The sequence below is a fragment of the Microtus oregoni genome, unplaced genomic scaffold (assembly GCF_018167655.1).
Source record: "Microtus oregoni isolate MIOR12 unplaced genomic scaffold, Mior012 000054F_ref0000373, whole genome shotgun sequence".
NCBI classification, from domain to species: Eukaryota; Metazoa; Chordata; class Mammalia; order Rodentia; family Cricetidae; genus Microtus; species Microtus oregoni.
Window position 1 is genome coordinate 855025 of NW_024543830.1, and position 21935 is coordinate 876959.

The 21935-nt window shown below is 41.2% G+C and overlaps 2 protein-coding genes across 2 annotated transcripts; one reads left to right on the top strand and one right to left on the bottom strand.

The window, feature by feature from the left end:
* The first annotated feature begins 870 nt into the window (after positions 1-870).
* Positions 871-1598, top strand: LOC121438056 (survival of motor neuron-related-splicing factor 30-like). The gene has a single exon (XM_041638265.1). The coding sequence runs from the start codon at positions 882-884 to the stop codon at positions 1596-1598; it is 717 nt and encodes a 238-aa protein (XP_041494199.1). The 5' UTR covers positions 871-881.
* A 10051-nt stretch (positions 1599-11649) lies between these two features.
* On the bottom strand, positions 11650-17297 carry LOC121437772 (speckle-type POZ protein-like). The gene is made up of 2 exons (XM_041637847.1): positions 17291-17297; positions 11650-12767 (listed from the first exon to the last, which is right to left on the bottom strand). Exons 1-2 carry the CDS (start codon positions 17295-17297, stop codon positions 11650-11652), a joined length of 1125 nt encoding a protein of 374 aa, XP_041493781.1.
* Between the last annotated feature and the right edge of the window lie 4638 nt (positions 17298-21935).

The following is a 21935-nucleotide window of genomic DNA, read 5'->3' on the forward strand; positions in this document are numbered from 1 at the left end:
ATTTTTTTCTAGATTGAATCTTAGGTCAGTGGATTTCTAATTTTGAGAATCATACACTACTTTTGATAATTTACAACATTTTATATACTCATCCAAAATTTTGCACAGTGGTTCTCTAGAGTAACAGAACATACCCAAGGACTCTCTCTGTATGAACAAAGGAGATTCATTAGAATGCCTTAGGGCTGCAGTCCTGCTAATCCCACAAAGGCTACCTGTGAAGGGAGAGTCCAAGGATCCAGTACTTACTCAGTCCAGGAGATTAGACGTGCCGACTGGTCCTCAATCTATGCTGGAATAATAAAAAAAGAATTCTCTAATGCCAGTGAGGGAATGGTCTTGCTGCAAGGTGAGGACAAGCAGGCAATAAGCAACAGCTTCCTCCATGGTTTTTTATAGGCTCCCAGGAGGCAGAAGGCGTGGCCCAGCCAGAGGTGTGTCCTTCAGACTCTAGATATGGATTAAAGGTGTGTTCTTCAGGCCTTGAGATAAATGCTTACGTTTTTCTGCCTCCAAAGTGTGTTTGTGAAGTGCTGTGCCTACTTCAACTTAAGCAAAGACATTTCTCACAGTCGAGCCCTCTGTTTTAGGATTATAGTTAATTCCAGGTATAGTCAGGTCGGGACCCAAGAACAATAATCTCAAGAGAATTTGCTTGCTGAGGTCAATCTTCCATAAATAAGGGAATGGTGTTTATTCCTACACAGCTGGTATTGCGCTTCTCATGTTGTTATAAGAATTCGTCCCCTTCCCCCCCCTTCCCCTTCAGGCGCCTGCGGAGTTTTTCCTTTTCAGACCTAATCTTCTAGTCGTCCTGGCTATTTTCCCTGCTGCAGCTGCCCCTGCCTCTGCCCTCAGTCCCGTCCCCAACCCCGCCCAAGATGTCCGAGGATCTAGCAAAACAGTTGGCTAGCTACAAAGCCCAACTCCAGCAAGTAGAAGCTGCTCTGTCTGGAAACGGAGAAAATGAAGATCTGTTGAAATTGAAGAAGGACTTGCAAGAAGTTATAGAATTGACCAAAGACCTTCTGTCAACTCAGCCTTCGGAACCTCTTGCAAGTTCAGACAGTTTTGCTTCTGCTCAGCCTACTCATTCATGGAAAGTAGGGGACAAATGTATGGCAATCTGGAGTGAAGACGGACAGTGTTATGAAGCGGAGATCGAGGAGATAGATGAAGAAAATGTCACCGCTGCAATCACCTTTGCTGGTTATGGCAATGCTGACGTGACTCCGTTGTTGAACCTCAAACCCGTAGAAGAAGGAAGGAAGGCAAAAGAGGACAGTGGCAACAAACCTATGTCAAAAAAAGAAATGATTGCCCAGCAACGTGAATATAAAAAGAAAAAAGCTTTGAAAAAAGCACAGAGAATAAAAGAACTTGAGCAGGAAAGAGAGGACCAGAAGGTGAAATGGCAGCAGTTCAACAACAGGGCTTATTCTAAAAACAAAAAAGGCCAGGTAAAGAGGAGGATTTTTGCTTCTCCAGAAAGTGTAACGGGCAAAGTTGGAGTAGGAACTTGCGGAATTGCTGACAAGCCTATGACTCAGTATCAAGACACATCTAAATACAATGTCAGGCATTTGATGCCTCAATAATGAGAAAAACTGTTGGATTTCATCTCTGCAGGGCTTTACAGTAATTTACCTTTTTATTCTTATATTTTTCTAAAGGTAAATTATTTGCTAGATGAGTAAGGAAGATACATTGTTGTCATTGTTTGGCTTTGGTAGAATGAAACTTGAAGACATTTGATAACTGCTCTCATTTAACTTTTCATTACTACTTACCACAGTTCCCTCAGAGTTTGTTGAATAAGGCAACTTTTCTAGGTAGATGCTGCTTAAATCAGCACTTAGATGACTCAGTGTACTTCAGGCCCCTACTTAACTAATGTTGAGTAGACATTTTGTAAGTCCTAATTTGGAGTTTTCGGGTGCTTTGCACTTGATGTATCCCAGCAGTTCATTGGAACATCATGGCAAAATGCCAGCCTGCTAAAGATATCTTCAGTTTGATGATAACCTGGCCATTGTCCAGACAAACCCGAGCATGGGTTAATTTATAAATGACAGGGTTTAGTTTGAGGTTTTTCCTTGAATTCTTTCCTGGGCCTGTTAGGTCACTTCCACAATTGACTCACCTTGTAGTTTTTGGTCATTGAGTTTGAATTTTATATTAAAAAACAAACCATGTGTAGGATGTGCTCCCCTTCTCTCGTGTTTATTTGGTGTTTTGAATTGTTTTTTTCTTTGTTGATTTTTCACTTGTGGTAGTGCTTCCATTTTGGGGGAATGTGTAATGTTTATATGGGAAAACAAAAAGCTGATGTATAGCTCTGTATACAATGTAGATACTATTTTTGTAAAAAAAAAAAACCAAGGCTAAATCAATGAAGCAGAGTACTGAATGTTTCATGATTGAATTTTCCTGTATTTCTTGTGCATTAATCTGACCATAATTTCCCTGTATATTATGTTCATGTAGCTGAGTTTGTAATTTTTATTAACTAGATCAAGTTGCCAGCATTTGTTGGTATAAGTGAGCGCCACAGTTACCCCAAGTTGAGTTTAAGCCAGAAACACAGATAGAAAAAGGGTCTTCCTGTTACTGGAAGAAGACAATTTTTAGGGTGTGTGTTAATTTCAGTTTTGTATGTTTAACTTTAATAAATAAAGTGTTTTTAAATCTCAAAAAAAAAAAAAGAATTCCTCCCATACACACGATCTGGGAAGAGATGCTTTTCTTACCCTGTCAGTGTTCACAGCATGAAGGTCAGGGTGGAAGAATTCATCTAAGGAGGCAGGAGTAGAGCCAGACAGGATTCTCTGAAAGTGGCTGTTTTCCTTCCTGCTTTTTATTCCGTTCACACTCACAGTCCCTGGGACAGCTCCACTAAATTTATTGATGGTCTTTCTGGTCCTCTTCAGTTAATCCTCCTTATACTCTCTTCCTGATCCACTTAATGGTGTGCTATGAGAAAATTCTAATTACTTCTCATTTAAATCAAGCAGACGGACGAGATTCAGGGTCTCATTACCTCATAATTTTCCTCCTCAGTGGTGAGTTCTGTTCATTAAACTGTGAACTCCCATGCTTACCATGCTGGACCTTAAATGGGAGAGAGTATTCTGGTTTCTAAAGGGTACAGAATATTTTCAACAGGTACTGAAGAAGGGACTTAGACATGCTTCCCCGTTCCCTTAGACTGTGATCTGTAAAATGCTCCCCACCTCTATCATCTTCATGGAGCTCATCATGTCTGTAGGGACACACAAAGCCTAGAAGACAGGAAAATAACTTCAGTGATTCAATCCTCTCAACAATTCCCAGACTAGCTCTCCAGAACGTCTGACTCCAGTGCTACTCATCCCTCAAGACAGGATACATCAATCACTTGGTTTTGAATTTTGAGTTCCTCAGTTAGGAATCTAATACAGGTGGGTAACTGTGAGGAGGGTAATTTTAAAATGGGGAGGCTTGTGTTAAGGCTCTGCACAGTCTAAGGCATGAACTGTAGATAAGCCCCTTCTCTGTTTTGAGAACCTGGCCAGTTCTAGGAACGAGAAAGGAGAGAATTTTTGTTTTAATTAAGATAGAGACCTGTTGATGCACTGCACACCCTAACATCTGGCCAATGTCTGGGAGTGGACATGCATACAGGACCACGTGTTTTGACGATTGCTGATGACTGAGTAATGAGCCCTGTCCCCCTTGTTCATGAGGCTGAAAATCTGGCCTCAGAACGCCTCTAGCTGCTACTGTTTCAACCCAGGAGAGACAAGCAGTCAGATGAAGCCTGTGCCTGTGATGTTTACTGGGATGCATATTTCTACATTGTTCCTGTGCTGTATACAGAACAACTAGTGGTAAATTCCCAGGTAGAGCCCCCTCTCCTGGGGGCTTCCCACTCTATCCTATGGTTTCAATTACGCTTCCTTGTAGAATAAATCTTGCTTTTTATTAACTAATTTCATGGCTTGTGGAAATTCTTTCTCATGGATTGAATCCAAAATGAAAGTCTGTGCACAGCAAAGTGGCTAAAATCATTTGCCCTTACAATAACTAATAGCATCAGTGACTCTCCTCTATGTGGGTTTAGGATCAGGTGGCAGGTATCACTTCCCTTCAATGTGTCATTTGAATGAAGGGAGGCAATCAATGCAGGACCCTCCTTTGTAAAAACAAATGCTTTCCCTTGCCATCCCAGGGCTCCCAGGATCCTGCTCCTGGAGAGGAGTGCAGCTTTTCATGGGGAAAACTGAGACCCCCTTGGGCTCAAGTACAGGATCTGTTCATATACAGTCTGGGAATTGGGCTGGTGGAGCTTTAATTTCAGGTAGATGGTTCTCTGGAGGGCTTGACATAGCCAAAGTGTTTAAGTCCCCAACAGGTGGAGGCATGAGTTTAATCAACAGAGATTAATCAATGGTCAACATACCAGAGAAAGCCTTGGTCCTTATAGAAAAACTGACTGAAACAAGTAGAAAGACATACAAACAGACACAAGTGCAAACACAAATGCAAAGAAAGTGAGAGACCAAGCACGAGACAGAGAGAAAGAGATAGAGAGATTGGGATACCGCTTGACCATAGATTTAAGCCAACAGAAAGTCTTTATTAGCCAGCTGCCAACTACATGGAATGTTCGAGATGCCAATACAGTAACTAGCCTTTCTCAGGTGAGTTTTAAGCACACACACAAAACAACACCATATTCTGGATTGACACACTACAGTTAAAGAGAAGAGGTACCCAGAAATGGCGCTACAGAAGCTGAAGTGTTAGTATATTTGGAGCAAGGATTGTACATTTAGAGATAGTCCCAAAAGTATGTGTTTGGTGGATTGAGTCGTGGTTTCGGTTATGGCATGTGTGTTGTTTTCTTAAATAAATGCTTGATTTTGTTTCACCTTGAAAGGTAAGTTCACAAGGGATACCCATTTGCTTATGTGTGGTATTCTGCTAATGTCTGGGTCCTGCTACACAGGTTTGCCTGTGCACCATGAGCCTATGGTGCTCTCAGAGGCCAGAAGAGGCTGGATATCTTGATAACTGGAGTTACCAGGGTTGTCAGCTGCTCTGTGAATGCAGTGAATTGGTTTCCAGTCTTCTCGAAAGGCATCTAGCACTTTTTACTTCTGACCATTTCTCCATCCCATTAGATGGATAGTTCTTTCTAAAAGAATCAGCTGTGAAAGAATAGTTCATTCTCCAAAGCTTTGGCAGTCTCAAATATTTTAGCAGGAATTCAAGAGGTAATCATTATTTGTTTCATGCATTTTTTTTTTTGACAACTTGTCACTCTGCATGTCCGGCTTTGCTAGAAGATTCTCTATGGACCAAGTTAGGTTCAGACTCACAGAATTGAGTCAGCATCTGCATTCAGACTAATCAGATCAAAGCCATAGAGTACTGCATCATACCTGGTTCATGAATTTCTATTTAATTACCTTAAGCACACTCTTAATCTTACAAATCAAGTTGAAAGGTTGTCTTTATCAAAATTTTAAAAAAAAACAGCCAGCCTTTATTATTAGTAGTAGTGGCACTATAGTATATCATTACCATCATTGTTATTATTAATTTGTGATATGATCTTACTAGTTTGTTTTGGCCATCCTGGAATTCCTGATGTAGACCAGGTTGTTCCCCAAGTTCTACACTCTGGGGCTGCTGAGATTGGAGACCTGACCTCCACGCCTTCATACAACGAAGCATGAGTAATATCCACCTCAGAATCACATTGACAAGTGCTCTGTGTCATGTTGGACCCAGTTCTCTGTGGGGCAGCCTGAGGAGACTAAAGAAAGGAAGAAATGAGGGAAGGCCGAAGAAGGGTAAGACTGTGAAAATGTAGCTTAGTAGCAGGGAACTTGCCTAGCATGTTGGAAGTCCCTGCATCTATGTCCTATTGTAGAGATGAGGTGAGCAGGCCTGCTTTTCGTCCTGCCCGGCTCCCGCATGGCTAGCTTATACCATGAAATAACAACACACAAATTGTATTCTTTTAAACACTGCCTGGCCCATTATATCTAGCCTCTTACTGGCTAACTCTCACGTCTTGCTTAACCAATTTCTATCAATGTATGTGGCACCACAAGGTGGTGACTTATCGGGAAGATTCAGCATGTCTGACCTGATGGCTGTCTCCATGCGTCTGACCTCACTTCCTTCTTCCCAGCATTCTCTTTTGAATATGCAACCTAACTAATTTTCTGTCCTATCAAAGGGCCATGGCAGTTTCTTTATTCACCAATGAAAGTAATTCCTCCATCAGTCCTACAAGACACACAGATGCAGCTGCACACAGATGACTGCATGCATATGGGTGATACCACAGAGACAAGAATGCTGCCTGGAAATCAATCAGAGGATGTAGAATATATTTTATGGATCAAAAGTCAGGATTGGTGGTGCTTCTCACCTGGGAGGATGAGGTAAAAGGTATGTAGGTTCAAGGTTAGTCAGGTCGTGCAGCAAGGTCTTACAACAAAAACTAACCAAGAAGGCAAATACATATACGCACACAAGACACAGAGACCGCCAGAAAAATCTTTCTCCATTTTGTGCAGATGTAAAGAAAAAAATAAAGCAAAATTCCACGGTGGAGATAAATGTCCCGAAGTCTCCCTGTTTTCTTCCATCTCTTCCTGCTGTGGTGCAAATTCAGGGTACAGGCCAGGCCAGAGGGCTCCTGATTATAACCCCTCAGGCTCTGAAGTGCTAAGGTCCATGAGGTGTACCAAATACATTCCATTCATTTAAAAATATTTTTCAGTATCTCTTCTTCCTGTCCTTGCCAACCATCTTATTATTGCCTCTCCTATGATTTAAGAAGTGAATTATTTAATCCCAGAACTCAGAGGACAGAGGTAGGCATATCTCTGTGTTTATAAGTCAGACTGGTCTATAGTATGAGTTCCAAGCCTGCGTAAAAACCCTCCCTTTCAGAAACAAAGAGTGTGAACCCAGATCAAGCTTCAAGTTGTTTTTTATTTTATGTCTGGTGTTTACCTATACAATTAAAGATATTCTTGAGGCTGGCTTAAGATGGTTGCTTATATACCAGAAGGTCATTGTAAACAATAGTTCAATGTTCCATCTAGGAATATGTCACAACAACTGTTTTCTCTATATGTAATAAATGTGCTATTCTAAATGGCCCTCCTCGACTTGGGCCTGTATTGGAAAACTTAAGCAGCAGAAATGCTGGAAGTTTGATTGGTGTGTCCATGCATACCAAATGACATCTTGTCCCCTAAACTAAAACAAACTCAATAACAGCCCAGATCAAAGGTCGCTCCCTTACATATTACCCCTTCCACAAAGGACAGATTCTCAGGCTGGAAACAGTGGTATCCTCCTGTAAATTATATTCAGGAGGCAGAGGCAATCTGCAGTGGCAGCCTGGAATACACAGGGATTTTAAGCGGGCCCTGAGAAACTATTTCATTTGAGTTTAGACTGATCTTCTTCAATTGCTTAGTCTCTAAAAGACAAACAAACAAAACTTAAGTGAAAGAAAAAACCAAAGCATCATATGAGCATAAGTTTTAAAACAACAGTTGAGCAGAGACGTTGTTATTAATGAGAATATGTATTTAATGAGTAAGACGTAGTTGTTAATAAAAGGAAGTGGCCTGATCTCAATTGTATCACCCATCCCCATTATCCAGATTAAAGGTGTGTGCCTTTATTCTTCACATTCCTCATTTGAATTGGATCTACCTACTACTGCGACTTAAGCAATCAGTTTTTACAGGTGTGTTCTCCATTTTGGGTTTCAATTAATTCCAGATATAGTCAAGTTGACAGCCAAGAATAGCCATCACAAGTGTGTTTTGTCTTTCCTGCCCTTGATTTCATTGAGACCCACAGTCTCAGGATGACTCCAGCAAACTTTAATGGTGATCTTTCCCCTGTCCTTCAGATAATCCTACTTGGACACAGTCTTCTAGATCCATCTAAATGTGTGGTTGATGAATATCCTAAATCCTTTCCAAGTCTATCACTTTGATTGACCAGATTCACCTCTCAATAGCCCATATACTACATCCTCCACTGGTGGGTACTGTCCATTAATCCTTGCACGTGGCAGGCTTATTTTACTGGTCCTTCAGAGTGAGAGATTATTCTCATTTCCATGGGATGCAGAATACACTCCACAGAACCAGAGTGGGAGGGGTTGGGGATAGATCGCCCTCTGTAGTGTGATGAGTGATGTTCTACCTACATGTCATCTTTCTGTAGTTAGTCCTGTTTTGGAGAGACACAGATATATATACATTGATCCAATCAGCTCAGCCATTCCCAGTCTGGTGTTTCTGTAAATCTGAGTCCAAAACAACTTATCTGCCAAAATAGGATAACTCAATCATTTGGTTTTCATCCCTTGGTTTTTGTGTTCCTTTGGTAGATTTTGTGCAGATGGCTAACTAGTAGCATGGCTGACTGTTTACCAGGTTTGTTCAGGGTCAGGGTAGTAGGTACCCCCTACCTCTCGTCTATCATTTGATGGGCTTGTAGGTGATCTCTTCAACACCCCTTGTTTCCATGAAAGGTATTCTAAACTGTGAGTCCTGTGCTCTGATGGGCATGCTCCTGGAGGCCTGTGTGACTTCTCACAGAGGAACTGAGAACCCCTGGGAAGCAGGCTTAGGCATTATGCATGAGGTTTCACATTAATGGAGAGGCACAGGGGGAGCTATCTCTTTTTGCATGGTGGGCACTTCACCGGGTGACTTGTCACAACCAAAAGTGATTCACACATGTGTTTAACCAGGAGGGGGATGTCCTCCTACCTGAGAAAGCCACTGTTCAATATTGGAAAACAAAAGTGGCGATAACTCTCATCATCAGTGGTCTTGATTCCCCAGTGAGAAGTCACAGACTAATGAGTACATAGTAAAGCAGGTTCCATCCTTCAGCTCCATCCAGAAACCCACCTTAACAAAGTGGGCAGTGGTTGCTTCACAGTAAAGCCTTGGAAATAAGCATTCCAAGCAAGAGGACCTAGGAAGTAAGCTGGTGTAATCGATTTTATAGCTAACAAAATTGGCTTCAACTATAACGAAATCTGAAGAATGAAGTAAAGACACTACATACCATCAAAGCAAAAGGGATCAAAGATAAAAAATATAGGAAACAATAGATTTCTCATAATAAAAGGAAACCAAGATGAGACATGTATTTTAAATAGACAGTAAAACCCTAGAAAAATAGCATAATCACTAAAAGTCTTCCCACAACAAAAGCCCAGGACCAGACACTTTTGGCATATTGACCTACCTGCTATTCAAAGAAAAGTTAAAGTACATCCTCCTCCAATTATTTCAGAAAGTAACACCAAGGATCATTAACAAATTTATTTTATTAGTCCAAAATTATGATAGCTAAATCACAGACCAAATTATTATAAACACTGATGCTAAAATACTCATTATATAGTTACAATCGGAATGCCATAATATTCTATGATTTCTACTATGAGGAACTATGCTTTGTCCCGGATATGTAGTGATGGTTCAGTGTACAAAATTAAAAAGTCTAATTGACCAAATGTGGATGGTTGCCTTTACTCTCCTTCAGTAGAAATACACAACCCGTCTTGGCTCTTTACTTAGAGTTGTGAAATGTGTTTTCATTCCTGGTGCATCTACATTTTTTGTCATCTGCCTGGAGAAGATTGTTGCAGTCAACCTTCATCTTTAGTCTTTGGACAATGCGGCGCCAAGATACCCTAAAGGATTTCCTGCAAAACAACCATAATCTTTCTTGCCTTTATTGTGGAGACTCAATCCAAATTTCAGATGGTGATCTTGATCCATCAGCCCTCCTAACACTGTTATTTCCTTCTCAGCCTGTTGTATTAAGGACTTCAGAAGCTAAAAATGGCTTCGGAGAAGTCTGAGGTTCCATTGCAAGGAATATTTGTTGTGGCTCCAGACAGAGGCAAGGCCCTCACACCAACATTCACCCTGGAACCAAAACTTCCAGACCAGAATGACCTAAGATCATGGGAATGGGAAGCAAAGATTTTTCCCCAGGAGTTGCTAGGGGAGATAGTGAGAGGAGCTATTCCCTTTTCTACCTCTTAATGCCTGGACCAATGGACAAGGGCTAAGGAGAAAGCTGCCTCCTGTAGAATCCTGACCCATCACTAGAAGCTGATGTTAGTTGTTTAATCTTCCCTTGGATCTTCAATTGTCCAGTCCATCTTTCTGTCCAGAGAGCCATTTCACGAAGTTGGTGAACACAGGAATATCAATTGAACATATCATAATGAGATACAATAAGCAAGGCACAAGCCCTTATATCAAGCCTGGGGGAGTCAACCAGAAAAAAGAAAAGGTTTCCAACATCCGAAAAACAGGTCAGAGACTCTCCACAGTCCCACTCTCTAGAAGTCCCACAAAAACCCCCAAACTAAACAACCACAGTGTGCATACAGAGGACATAGTGCTGACCCATGCATCTGTGTGATTGCCTCTTCAGTCGCTGTGAGCCCCTATGATCCCCGGTTATCTGATTCTGTGAACCCTTTACTGCCATCAGCTGCTGGAGAAAGGCTAACTGATGACAGCTGGGCTAGGCACCAGTCTCTGAGTACAGCAATTTCTTAGGTATCGTTTATTAACATTTGTGTGTGTGTGACTGTGAGGACCCTGCACAAACTTCCGCAGCTGAGCAGTACTGGATTCCTTCTAACAGAAACACCACTGGAATCCACAAAGTGATTCTACAATTTTTATTCCTTTTCTATTGTATTATATTGGTGTAAAATTTTGTCTACGTATCTGAACAAGGGTTCTCAGCAAGAGGAACAATGGCTTTTGCCAACTGAGTCACCTCTCCCGTCCCCACAAACTGAGTTTGGATGAAAAATGTTTTCATTCTCTACCCCTTCTCTCATAAGAAAACATTCACGTTTGTTTTCTTTTTTGCTCTGAGCTCTTGATCATATGTTCTACACACTCCTATCCACACAGGTTTCTCCAAAGTAACCCTGTTGGTATGTGCTGGGGGCTTTAGCTAAACTGAATCCCAGTTTCCAAATCACTGGACAAAAATCAAACCAGTACAGCAACAGAGGAGAGCTTGCATAGAGTCCATCAGAGTTCACCCTGGTTCCGCCCTATCCTGCCATTCTGTAGCACCAAAAATAAAAACGTAGAGATAGATATTGGGGTTCAAACCGACAACCAGAAAAGCAAAGCAGCCAAGCCACTAGAGACGTCTTTCCTGTCTTAAGGCTGGGTGACTGGAGAAGAAGCAGATTATTAAGCCTCAATCATCCCATTTTATATTACCTCTCATGCTGGGATTTCCTAGGCTAGGATGGAAGGTGTGAACTACCACCACCTGGACTTGTTACTGCATTGATCTTGTTTAGATTAAGGTGCCTTTAAACCCACAGAGATCCATGTTACTCTGTCAAACAAATACTGGGATTAAAGGTGTGTGTCATCATTGTCTGATCTCCAGTGGCTTTAGCTTTACTTCTGGTATTCAAAATACAAATAATACACCACTACAATGTTCAAGGCATTAATAAATGTATCAAAGCACAACTAAACCGTTATATCATCCCCCAGAGTTGCTGTAATTGCTCCATGTACCCCATAGTCTATCCAGGAGCCATCGGTATCAACACTGATCACTGCTTCTGGCATACACATGTAGGGTACCGGTGACAGATTCCTGGGATTGCTTCAGACGTTTGAGAGGGGGCTCCAGGAGATTGCATTGAGCAGAAGCCAGGGAGCTGTATGCTTCAGCCAACAAGTGGGGGCATGAATCCACCATTAATTTCCAGCCTGCGGTCTGAGAGACCTCGGAAGCATGAGCTGTAATAAAATTCAGCACCTGTGTTTTCAGCTGCCCTGTGCTGTGGCGATCAGCCAGGACGAGAGTGTGGGCAGCATTCTCCACAGAGAGGTCTCTGCAGAGGGCACTCTCGCACATGACCTTCAAACGCTCCAGGCCATACTTGTCAGCAGCTGTAAGCACAGCATCTGCCATGCTGTGGAGGACTGGTTCCTTCCCGGTGTAAATGAAGTCCATCATTGCCTTGAAGACTTCAGGTTTCAGGTCATGAATCTCAATGCGATTCTTTCTGCTCTCCTCTGTGTCACGTTCAAACATGGCTCTGAAAACTGGAGAGCGAGCAGCTAAGATGGCCTTGTGAGCCCGGAATTCCTGGCCAGCTACCACCAGGCAGCAGTCTGTGAAGCTTGAATTCTTCCACAGCTCTCCTAGATCATCTCCTAATGGGCCTTTGGGAACCTGGATTCTATGCTCCTTGCTTTCGTCAGGGATACTGTAGGAGTATGGGACCAGGATCCCCATGCAAAGGAGGGTGAAGTTGTCTTCAGGAAGAAGATCTTGAGAATGGTCTAGTAGGAAATCTCGAAGGATGAACATTTTGTAACCCTTTTGGGAGCCTGGCAGGAAATTAATGTCTTTTGGGCTAGTCACAGGTTCATATTTTTCTCCTTTGGCATTTATAATCCAAAACTTGAACCGAATGGTAAGGGGACTCTTTGGAGAGCTCAGCAACTCTAGGTGAACTGACAGGTAATCTGAGCTTTCTTCATCGACCCCCTTAGGGTGAACTCTCAAACACCATTTGTCATTGCCTCCTATTGAGAAAGTTGGGCTTCTAATACTGTCCCTCATTTCCTCCAGAATAAAACGGAAATTGTGGATGGTCCACCTGCAGGTGAAATTCTGGATGTTGAACTGTTTATAGCCCCAGTTCTTGTCTATGGTGTCCCATGACATTTCTCCTAGAGGTAGTTTGATGGTTCAACTGGATCTAAAATGAAAAAAACTAGTATTTGGCTTCTTTTGCCCTGTAGGATACAATAATAGACATGATATACATTTTTAGCTTTTGTTTCTCTTCTGTTCCCTCTCCTATGAGCCCGGAAACTCGAGTCTCTGAAATTATCCGGATTTCAATTCTACTTCTAGTGTGGGTATTCTAGGCTACAAGGGACTGTTCTAGCACTTCTTTTTTTTCTAGATTGAATCTTAAGTCAATGGAATTCTAGTTTTGAGAATCATACACAATGTTTGATAATTTACAGCATTTTATATACTTATCCAAAATTTTGCACAGTCATACTCTAGTGTAACAAAACATACCCAAGGACTCTCTCTATATACACAAAAGAATTCATTAGAATGACATAGGGCTGAAGTCCTGCTAATCTGAAAAAGGCTACCTGTGAAGGGAGAGTCCAAGAATCCAGTACTTACTCAGTACAGGAGGTTAGACGTACCGACTGGTTGGTCCTCAATCTATGCTGGAATTGGGATTAAGAATTCTCTAATGCCAGTGAAGGAATGGTCTTGCTGCAAGGTGAGGACAAGCAGGCAATTAGCAACTGCTTCCTTCACGTTTTTTATAGGCTCCCAGGAGGCAGAAGGCGTGGCCCAGCTAGAGGTGTGTCCTTCAGACTCTAGATATGGATTAAAGGTGTGTTCTTCTGGTCTTGAGATAAATGTTTATGTTTTTCTGCCTCCAAAATGTGTCTGTGAAGTGCTGTACCTACTTCAACTTAAACAAAAATATTTCTCTCAGTCGTGCCCTCTGTGTTAGGATTATAGTTAACTCCAGGTGCAGTCAAGTCAGGAGCCAAGAACAAGAATCCCAAGTGAATTTGCTTACTGGGGTCAATCTTTATAAATAAGGGAATTGTGTCCATTCCTACACAGCTGGTATTACTCTTCTCATTTTGTTATATGAATTCCTCACATACACACAATCTGGGAAGAGATGCTTTTCTTACCCTGTCAGTGTTCACAGCAAAGGTCAGGGTTGAAGAATTCATATCAGGAGGCAGGAAGTAGAGCCAGTTAGGATTCTCTGAAAGTGCCTGTCTTCCTTCCTGCTTTTTATTCCATTCAAACTCACAGTCCTTGGGATGGCTCCGCTAAATTTATTGGTGGTCTTTCTGGTCTTCTTCAGTTAATCCTCCTTATACTCTCTTCCTGATCCACTTAAGAGTGTGCTATGAGAAAATTCTAATTACTTCTCATTTCCATCAATCAGACTGCCGAGATTCAGATCTCATTACCTCATAATTTTCCCCTTCGGTCGAGTGTTCTGTGCTTTAACTTTGAACTTCTGTGCTTACCATGCTGAACCTTAAATGGGAGAGAGTATTCTGGTTTCTAAAGGGTGCAGAATATTGTCAACAGTTACTGAAGAATGGACTTTGAGATGCTTCCCTGTCACCTTAGATTTTGATCTGTAGAATGCTCCCTAAATCTATTATCTGTCTCGAGCTCATCATGTCTGTAGGGACACACAAAGCCTAGAGGACAGGAACATCACTTTAGTGATTCAATTCTGTTTACAATACCCAGCCTAGCTTTCCTGAAAGTCTGGCTCCCATGCTACTCATCCCTCAAGACAGGAGAAATCAATCAATTGGTTTTGATCTCCTAATTTTGTGTTCCTCAGTTAGGAATGTATTACAGGTGAGTAACTAATAACATTAGTGATTCTTTTCTATTTGGGTTTAGGTCAGGGTGGCAGGTACCACTTTCCTCCAATGTGTGATTTGAGTGATGGTGGGCAGACAATGCAGGACTCTCATTTGTAAGAGAAATTCTTTACATTGCCAGCCTGGGTTTCCCAGGAGCATGCTCCTGAAGAGAACAGCAGATTTTCATGGGGAACCTAGAGTTCCCTGTGGCTCAAGTACTGGATTTGTTCTTATAGAGAATTGTTCTCAAACTCTAATACAGAGCTACAGTACTGAAAACAGCCTGGCATTGGCATAAGAACAGACAGGAGATCAATAGAACCGAGTAGAAGACCCATATATCAATTCACACATTTTGAACACCTGATTTTTGACAAAGAAGCAAAAAATATCAAATGGAAAAAAGAAAGCATATTTAACAAGTGGTACTGGCATAACTGGATATCAACAAGTAGAAGAATGAAAATAGACCCATATCTAGCACCATGCAAAAATCTCAAGTCCAAATGCATCAAAGACCTCAACAGAAAGCCAGCCACACAAAACCTTATAGAAGCGAAAGTGGGAGGTACACTTGAATACATTGACACAAGGAACCACTTCCTAAATATAACCACAGCAGCACAGACACTGAGAGAAACAATTAATAAATGGGACCTCCTCAAACTGAAAGACTTCTGGAAAGCAAAGGACATGGTCAACAAGACAAAATGACAGCCTACAGAATGGGAAAAGATTGTCACTAACCTCACATTAGACTGCGGTTTGATCTACAAAATATACAAAGAACTCAAGAAATTGGACACCAAAAGATCTCATAATCCAATAAAAAAAATGGAGTACAGACCTAAACAGAGAATTCTCAACAGAGGAATCTAAAATGGCTGAAAGGCACTTAAGGAAATGTTCAACTGCCTTAGTCATCAGAAAAAGGCAAATCAAACCAACTCTGAGATTCCATCTTAGACCTGTAAGAATAGCCAAGATCAAAAACACTGATGACAACTTATGCCGAAAAGGGAACAATTCTGCATTGCTGGTGGGAATGCAAGCTGGCACAACCCCTTTGGATGTCAGTGTGGTAATTTCTCAGGAAAGAAGGAAAAAAGCTTCCTCAAGACCCAATAATACCACTTTTGGGGATATATCCAAAGGATGCTCAATCGTGCCACAAGGTCATGTGCTTATCAATGATCATAGCAGGTTTGTTTGTCATGGACAGAAACTGGATACAACCTAAATGCCCCTCAACCAAAGAAAGGATAAGAAAAATGTGGTACATTTACACAGTGCAGCACTTCACAGCAGAAAAAAATAATTACATCTTGAATTTGCAGGAAAATGGGTGGAGCTAGAAAACATTATTTTGAGTTAGGTAACCCAGACACAGAAAGACTATTATCACTTGTACTCACTTATAGGTGGCTTTTAAATGTAAAGCAAAGACAACCAGCCTACAAACCACAATCCCAGAGAACTTAGATAACAATGAGGACACAAAGAGAGACTTACATAAATCTAATCTATATGGAAAGTAGAAAGTAGAAAAGGCAAGATCTCCTGAGTAGATTGGGAGTACGGGGATCTTGGTGGAGGTCTGAAGGGGGAAGGAGACAGGCAGTGAGTGGAGCAGAGAAAAATGTAGAGCTATTAAAAATCAATAAAAAAATAAAAAAGAAATAATGCCTCTGCTTGTTTGTACCAGACAGAGTCCCTTGGACAAAATACTGCTACCAAAAAGCCATGCTTAACTCTGTTCTTTTTTTCTTTTTTTTATTAAGAAAAGAAGAAAAAAAAACATAAACAAAAAACAAGTTTCCACCTCCTCCCAGCCTCCCATTTCCCTCCTCCTCCTCCCACCCTTCTCCCCCTCCTCCCACCCTTCTCCCCTTCCCCCCACTCCTCTCCTCCTCCCTCTCAAGTCCACAGAGCAGTCCGGGTTCCCTGCCCTGTGGTAAGTCCTAGGTCCTCCCCACTCCGTCCATATCTAGGAAGGTGAACATCCAAACTGGCTAGGCTTCCACAAAGCCAGCACATTAAGTAGGATCAAAACCCCGTGCCATTGTCCTTGGCGTCTCATCAGCCCTCATTGTTCGCCATGTTCAGAGAGTCCGGTTTTATCCCATGCTTTTTCGGTCACAGTTCAGCTGGCCTTGGTGAGCTCCCAGTAGATCAGCTCCACTGTCTCAGTGGGTGGGTGCACGCCTCGTGGTCCCGACTTCTTTGCTCATGTTCTCCCTCCTTCTGCTCCTCATTGGGACCTTGGGAGTTCAGTCCAGTGCTCATGTGTGGGTCTCTGTCTCTATCTCTATCCATCACCAGATGAAGGTTCTATGATGATATGCAAGATATTCGTCAGTATTGCTCTAGGATAGGGTCATTTCAGGTTCCCAATCCTCAGCTGCCCAAGGAACTAACTGGGAACCTCATCTTGGGCACTTGGGAGCCCCTCTAGGGTCAAATCTCTTGCCCACCCTAAAGTGGCTCCCTTAACTAAGAATTGTGGTTCCGTGCTCCCCTATCCACCTTTCCTTTATCCCAATTCTCCTGATTCCCCAAGTCCCCCCTCCTTCCCTTCTACCTTTTCTCTCCCCATCTCACCTTACCCCCATCCCACCCCACCCCCAAGATCCTAATTTTCTCCCCGGCAACTTGGTCTACTTCCCTTAGCCAAGAGGATAACTATATGTTTTTCCTTGGGTTCACCTTCTTACTTAGCTTCTTTAGGTTCACCTATTGTAGACTCCGTGGCCCTTATTTATGGCGAGAAAACAATTATGAGCGAGTACATTCCATGTTCATCTTTTTGGGTCTGGGACACCTCACTCAGGATAGTGTTTTCTATTTCCATCCATTTGCATGCAAAATTCGAGAAGTCATTGTTTTTTACCGCAGCGTAGTACTCTAGCGTGTATATATTCCATACTTTCTTCATCCATTCTTCCATTGAAGGGCATCTAGGTTGTTTCCAGGTTCTGGCTATTACAAATAATACTGCTATGAACATAGTTGAACAAATGCTTTTGTCATATGAAATAGCATCTCTTGGGTATATTCCCAGGAGTGGTATTGCTGGGTCCAGGGGTAAGTTGATCCCGAATTTCCTGAGAAACCGAAACACTGACTTCCACAGTGGTTGCACAAGATTGCCTTCCCACCAGCAATGGATGAGGGTACCCGTTCCTCCACAGCCTCTCCAGCAAAGGCTATCATTGGTGTTTTTGACTTTAGCCATTCTGACAGGTGTAAGATGATATCTCAAAGTTGTTTTGATTTGCATTTCCCTGATTGCTAAGGAAGTTGAGCACGACTTTAAGTGTCTTTTGGCCATTTGAACTTCCTCTGCTGAGAATTCTCTGTTCAGTTCAGTGCCCCATTTTTTAATTGGGTTAATTAGCATTTTAAAGTCTAGTTTCTTGAGTTCTCTATATATTTTGGAGATCAGACCTTTGTCTGTTGTGGGGTTGGTGAAGATCTTCTCCCAGTCAGTAGGTTGCCTTCGTGTCTTAGTGACTATGTCCTTTGCTTTAGAGAAGCTTCTCAGTTTAAGTATGTCCCATTTATTCAATGTTGCCCTTAATGTCTGTGCTTCTGGGGTTATACATGGGAAGCGATCTCCTGTGCCCATCTCCTGTAGGGTACTTCCCACTTTCTCTTCTATCAGGTTCAGTGTGTTCGGGCTGATATTGAGGTCTTTAATCCATTTGGACTTGAGTTTTGTGCACGGTGATAGATAAGGGTCTATTTTCATTCTTCTACAGGATGACTTCCAGTTGTGCCAGTACCATTTGTTGAAGATGCTTTCTTTCTTCCATTGTATACTTTTAGCTCCTTTATCAAAAATGAGGTGTTCATAGGTTTGTGGGATAAAATCCAGGTCTTCTATACGATTCCATTGGTCGACTTCTCTGTTTTTATGCCAGTACCACACTGTTTTCATTACTGTAGCTCTGTAATAGAGTTTGAAGTCAGGGATGGTAATGCCTCCAGAAGATCCTTTATTGTATAGGATTGTTTTGGCTATCCTGGGTTTTTTGTTTTTCTATATAAAGTTGATTATTGTCCTCTCCAGATCTGTGAAGAATTTTGATGGGATCTTGATGGGGATTGCATTGAATCTATAAATTGCCTTTGGTAGAATTGCCATTTTTACTATGTTGATCCTCCCAATCCAAGAGCAAGGGAGGTCCATCCATTTTTTGGTATCCTCTTCAATTTCTTTCTTCAATGCCTTAAAGTTCTTGTCAAATAGATCTTTCACTTCCTTGGTTAGATGTACCCCAAGATATTTTATGCTGTTTTTGGCTATTGTGAATGGTGAAGCTTCTCTGATTTCCCTCTCTGCTTCCATATCCTTTGTGTATAAGAGGGCGACTGATTTTTTGGAGTTGATCTTGTTTCCTGCCACATTACTAAAGCTGTTTATCAGCTGTAAAAGTTCTTTGGTGGAGTTTTTGGGGTCGCTTATGTACACTATCATATCATCTGCAAATAACGAAAGTTTAACTTCTTCCTTTCCAATTCGAATCCCCTTGATTCCATTATGTTGTCTTATTGCTATTGCTAGAACTTCAAGCACTATATTGAAGAGGTATGGCGAGAGTGGACAGCCTTGTCGTGTTCCTGAGTTAAGTGGGATGGCTTTGAGTTTCTCTCCGTTTAATTTGATGTTAGCTGTCGGCTTGCTGTATATAGCTTTTATTATATTTAGGTATGACCCTTGTTTCCCTAATCTCTCCAAGACTTTTAACATAAATGGATGTTGAATTTTGTCAAATGCTTTTTCAGCATCTAATGAAATTATCATATGGTTTTTTTTTCAGTTTATTTATATGCTGGATTACATTGATAGATTTTCGTATGTTGAACCAGCCCTGCATCTCAGGAATGAAGCCTACTTGATCATAATGGATAATTTTTCGGATGTGTTCTTGGATTCGATTTGCCAGTATTTTGTTGAGGATTTTTGCGTCGATATTCATGAGTGAGATTGGCCTGTAGTTCTCGTTCCTGGTTGAGTCTTTGAGTGGTTTTGGTATCAGAGTAATTGTGGCTTCATAAAAGGAGTTTGGTAATGACCCTTCTGTTTCTATCTTGTGGAATACATTAAGGAGTATAGGTATTAGATCTTCTTGGAAGATCTGGTAGAATTCCGCATTGAAACCATCTGTTCCTGGGCTTTTTTTGGTAGGGAGGTTTTTGATAACCTCTTCTAATTCTTTGCGACTAACAGGTCTATTTAGATTGTTCACCAGGTCCTGATTTAACTTTGGTATATGATATTTATCTAAAAAAGTATCCATTTCCTTTACATTTTCCAATTTTGTGGCATATAGGCTTTTGTAGTAAGATCTAATGATTCTCTGAATTTCCTCTGTGTCTGTGGTTATGTCCCCCTTTTCATTTCTGATCTTATTAATTTGCAAATTCTCTCTCTGCCGTTTGATTAGCTTGGATAGTGGTTTGTCAATCTTGTTGATTTTCTCCAGGAACCAGCTTTTTGTTCCATTGATTTTTTGTATTGTTTTCTGTGTTTCTATTTTGTTGATTTCAGCCCTCAGTTTGATTATTTCCAGTCTTCTACTCCTCCTAGGTGAGTCTGCTTCTTTTTTTTTCTAGAGCTTTCAGGTGGGCTGTTAAGTCTCCAATATGAGCTTTCTCTGTTTTCTTTAAGTGAGCACTTAGTGCTATGAACTTTCCTCTTAGGACTGCTTTCATAGTGTCCCATAAGTTTGAGTATGTTGTTTCTTTATTTTCATTGAATTCCAGGAAGACTTTAATTTCTTTCTTTATTTCTTCCTTAATCCAGGTATGGTTCAATAGTTGACTGTTCAGTTTCCATGACTTTGTATGCTTTCTGGGGGTAGCATTACTGTTGAATTCTAACTTTAATCCATGGTGATCTGATAAGACACAGGTGGTTACTAATATTTTTTTGTAACTGTGGATGTTTGCTTTGTTACCGACTATGTGGTCGATTTTCGAGAAGGTTCCATAAGCTGCAGAGAAGAAGGTATATTCTTTCCTATTTGGATGGAATGTTCTATAGATGTCTGTTAAGTCCATTTGATTCATTACCTCCATTAATTCTCTTATTTCTCTGTTAGGTTTCTGTCTGATTGACCTGTCCATTGGTGAGAGAGGAGTGTTGAAGTCTCCTACTATTAGTGTGTGCGGTTTGATGGCTGCCTTGAATTTTAGCAATGTTTCTTTTATGTACGTGGGTGCTTTTATATTAGGGGCATAGATGTTCAGGATTGAGACTTCATCCTGATGAACTGTTCCTGTTATGAGTATAAAATGCCCCTCTCCATCTCTTCTGATTGATTTAAGTTTAAAGTCAACTTTGTTAGAGATTAGTATGGCCACACCTGCCTGTTTCTTAGGTCCATTTGCTTGATAGGCCTTTTCCCAGCCCTTTACTCTGAGTAGGTGCCTGTCTTTGTGGTTGAGGTGTGTTTCTTGTAAACAGCAGAATGTTGGATCCTGTTTTCTTATCCAATCTCTTAGCCTGTGCCTTTTTATAGGTGAGTTGAGTCCATTGACATTAAGTGATATTAATGACCATTGGTTGTTAACTCCGGTCATTTTTTTTTAGTCGTAGAGTTTGTGTGTTTCCCTTCTTTGTTTTGTGTTGGTGAAGGGTCTCTAGATGTCTGAGTTAGTGTGGTCATTGTTGGACTCCTTGGTTAGTGATTTTCCTTCAATTACTTTCTGTAAGGCTGGATTTGTGGCTGCGTATTTTTTAATTTGTTTTTATCCTGGAAAATATTATTTTCTCCATTTATAGTGAATGAAAGCTTGGCTGGGTATAGTAATCTGGGCTTGCACCCATGGTCTCTCAGTTTCTGCAGTACATCTATCCAGGACCTTCTGGCTTTCATGGTTTCCATGGAGAAGTCAGGTGTAAGTCTGATAGGTTTACCTTTATAAGTAATTTGGCCTTTTTCCTTTGCAGCTCTTAATATTCTTTCCTTATTCTGTATGCTTTGTGTTTTGATAATTATATGGTGAGGGGATGTTTTTTTTTGATCCAGCCTATTCGGTGTTCTGTATGCTTCTTGCACCTTCATAGGAATATCTTTCTTTAGGTTGGGAAAGTTTTCTTCTATAATTTTATTAAATATATTTTCTGGACCATTGAGCTGCCATTCTTCTCCTTCTTCTACTCCTATTATTCTTAGGTTTGGTCTTTTTATTGTGTCCCATATTTCCTGAATGTTTTGTGATGAGAGTTTGTTGGACTTGCTGTTTTCTTTGATCAGTGTGTTTATTTTCTCTATGGTATCTTCAGAATCCGAGAGTCTTTCTTCTATCTCTTGTATTCTGCTGGTTATGCTTGTTTCTGTAGTCTCTATTCGTTTACCTAGATTTTCCATGTCCAGCCGGCACTCTGTTTGTGTTTTCTTCTTTGCCTCCATTTCAGTTTTCAGG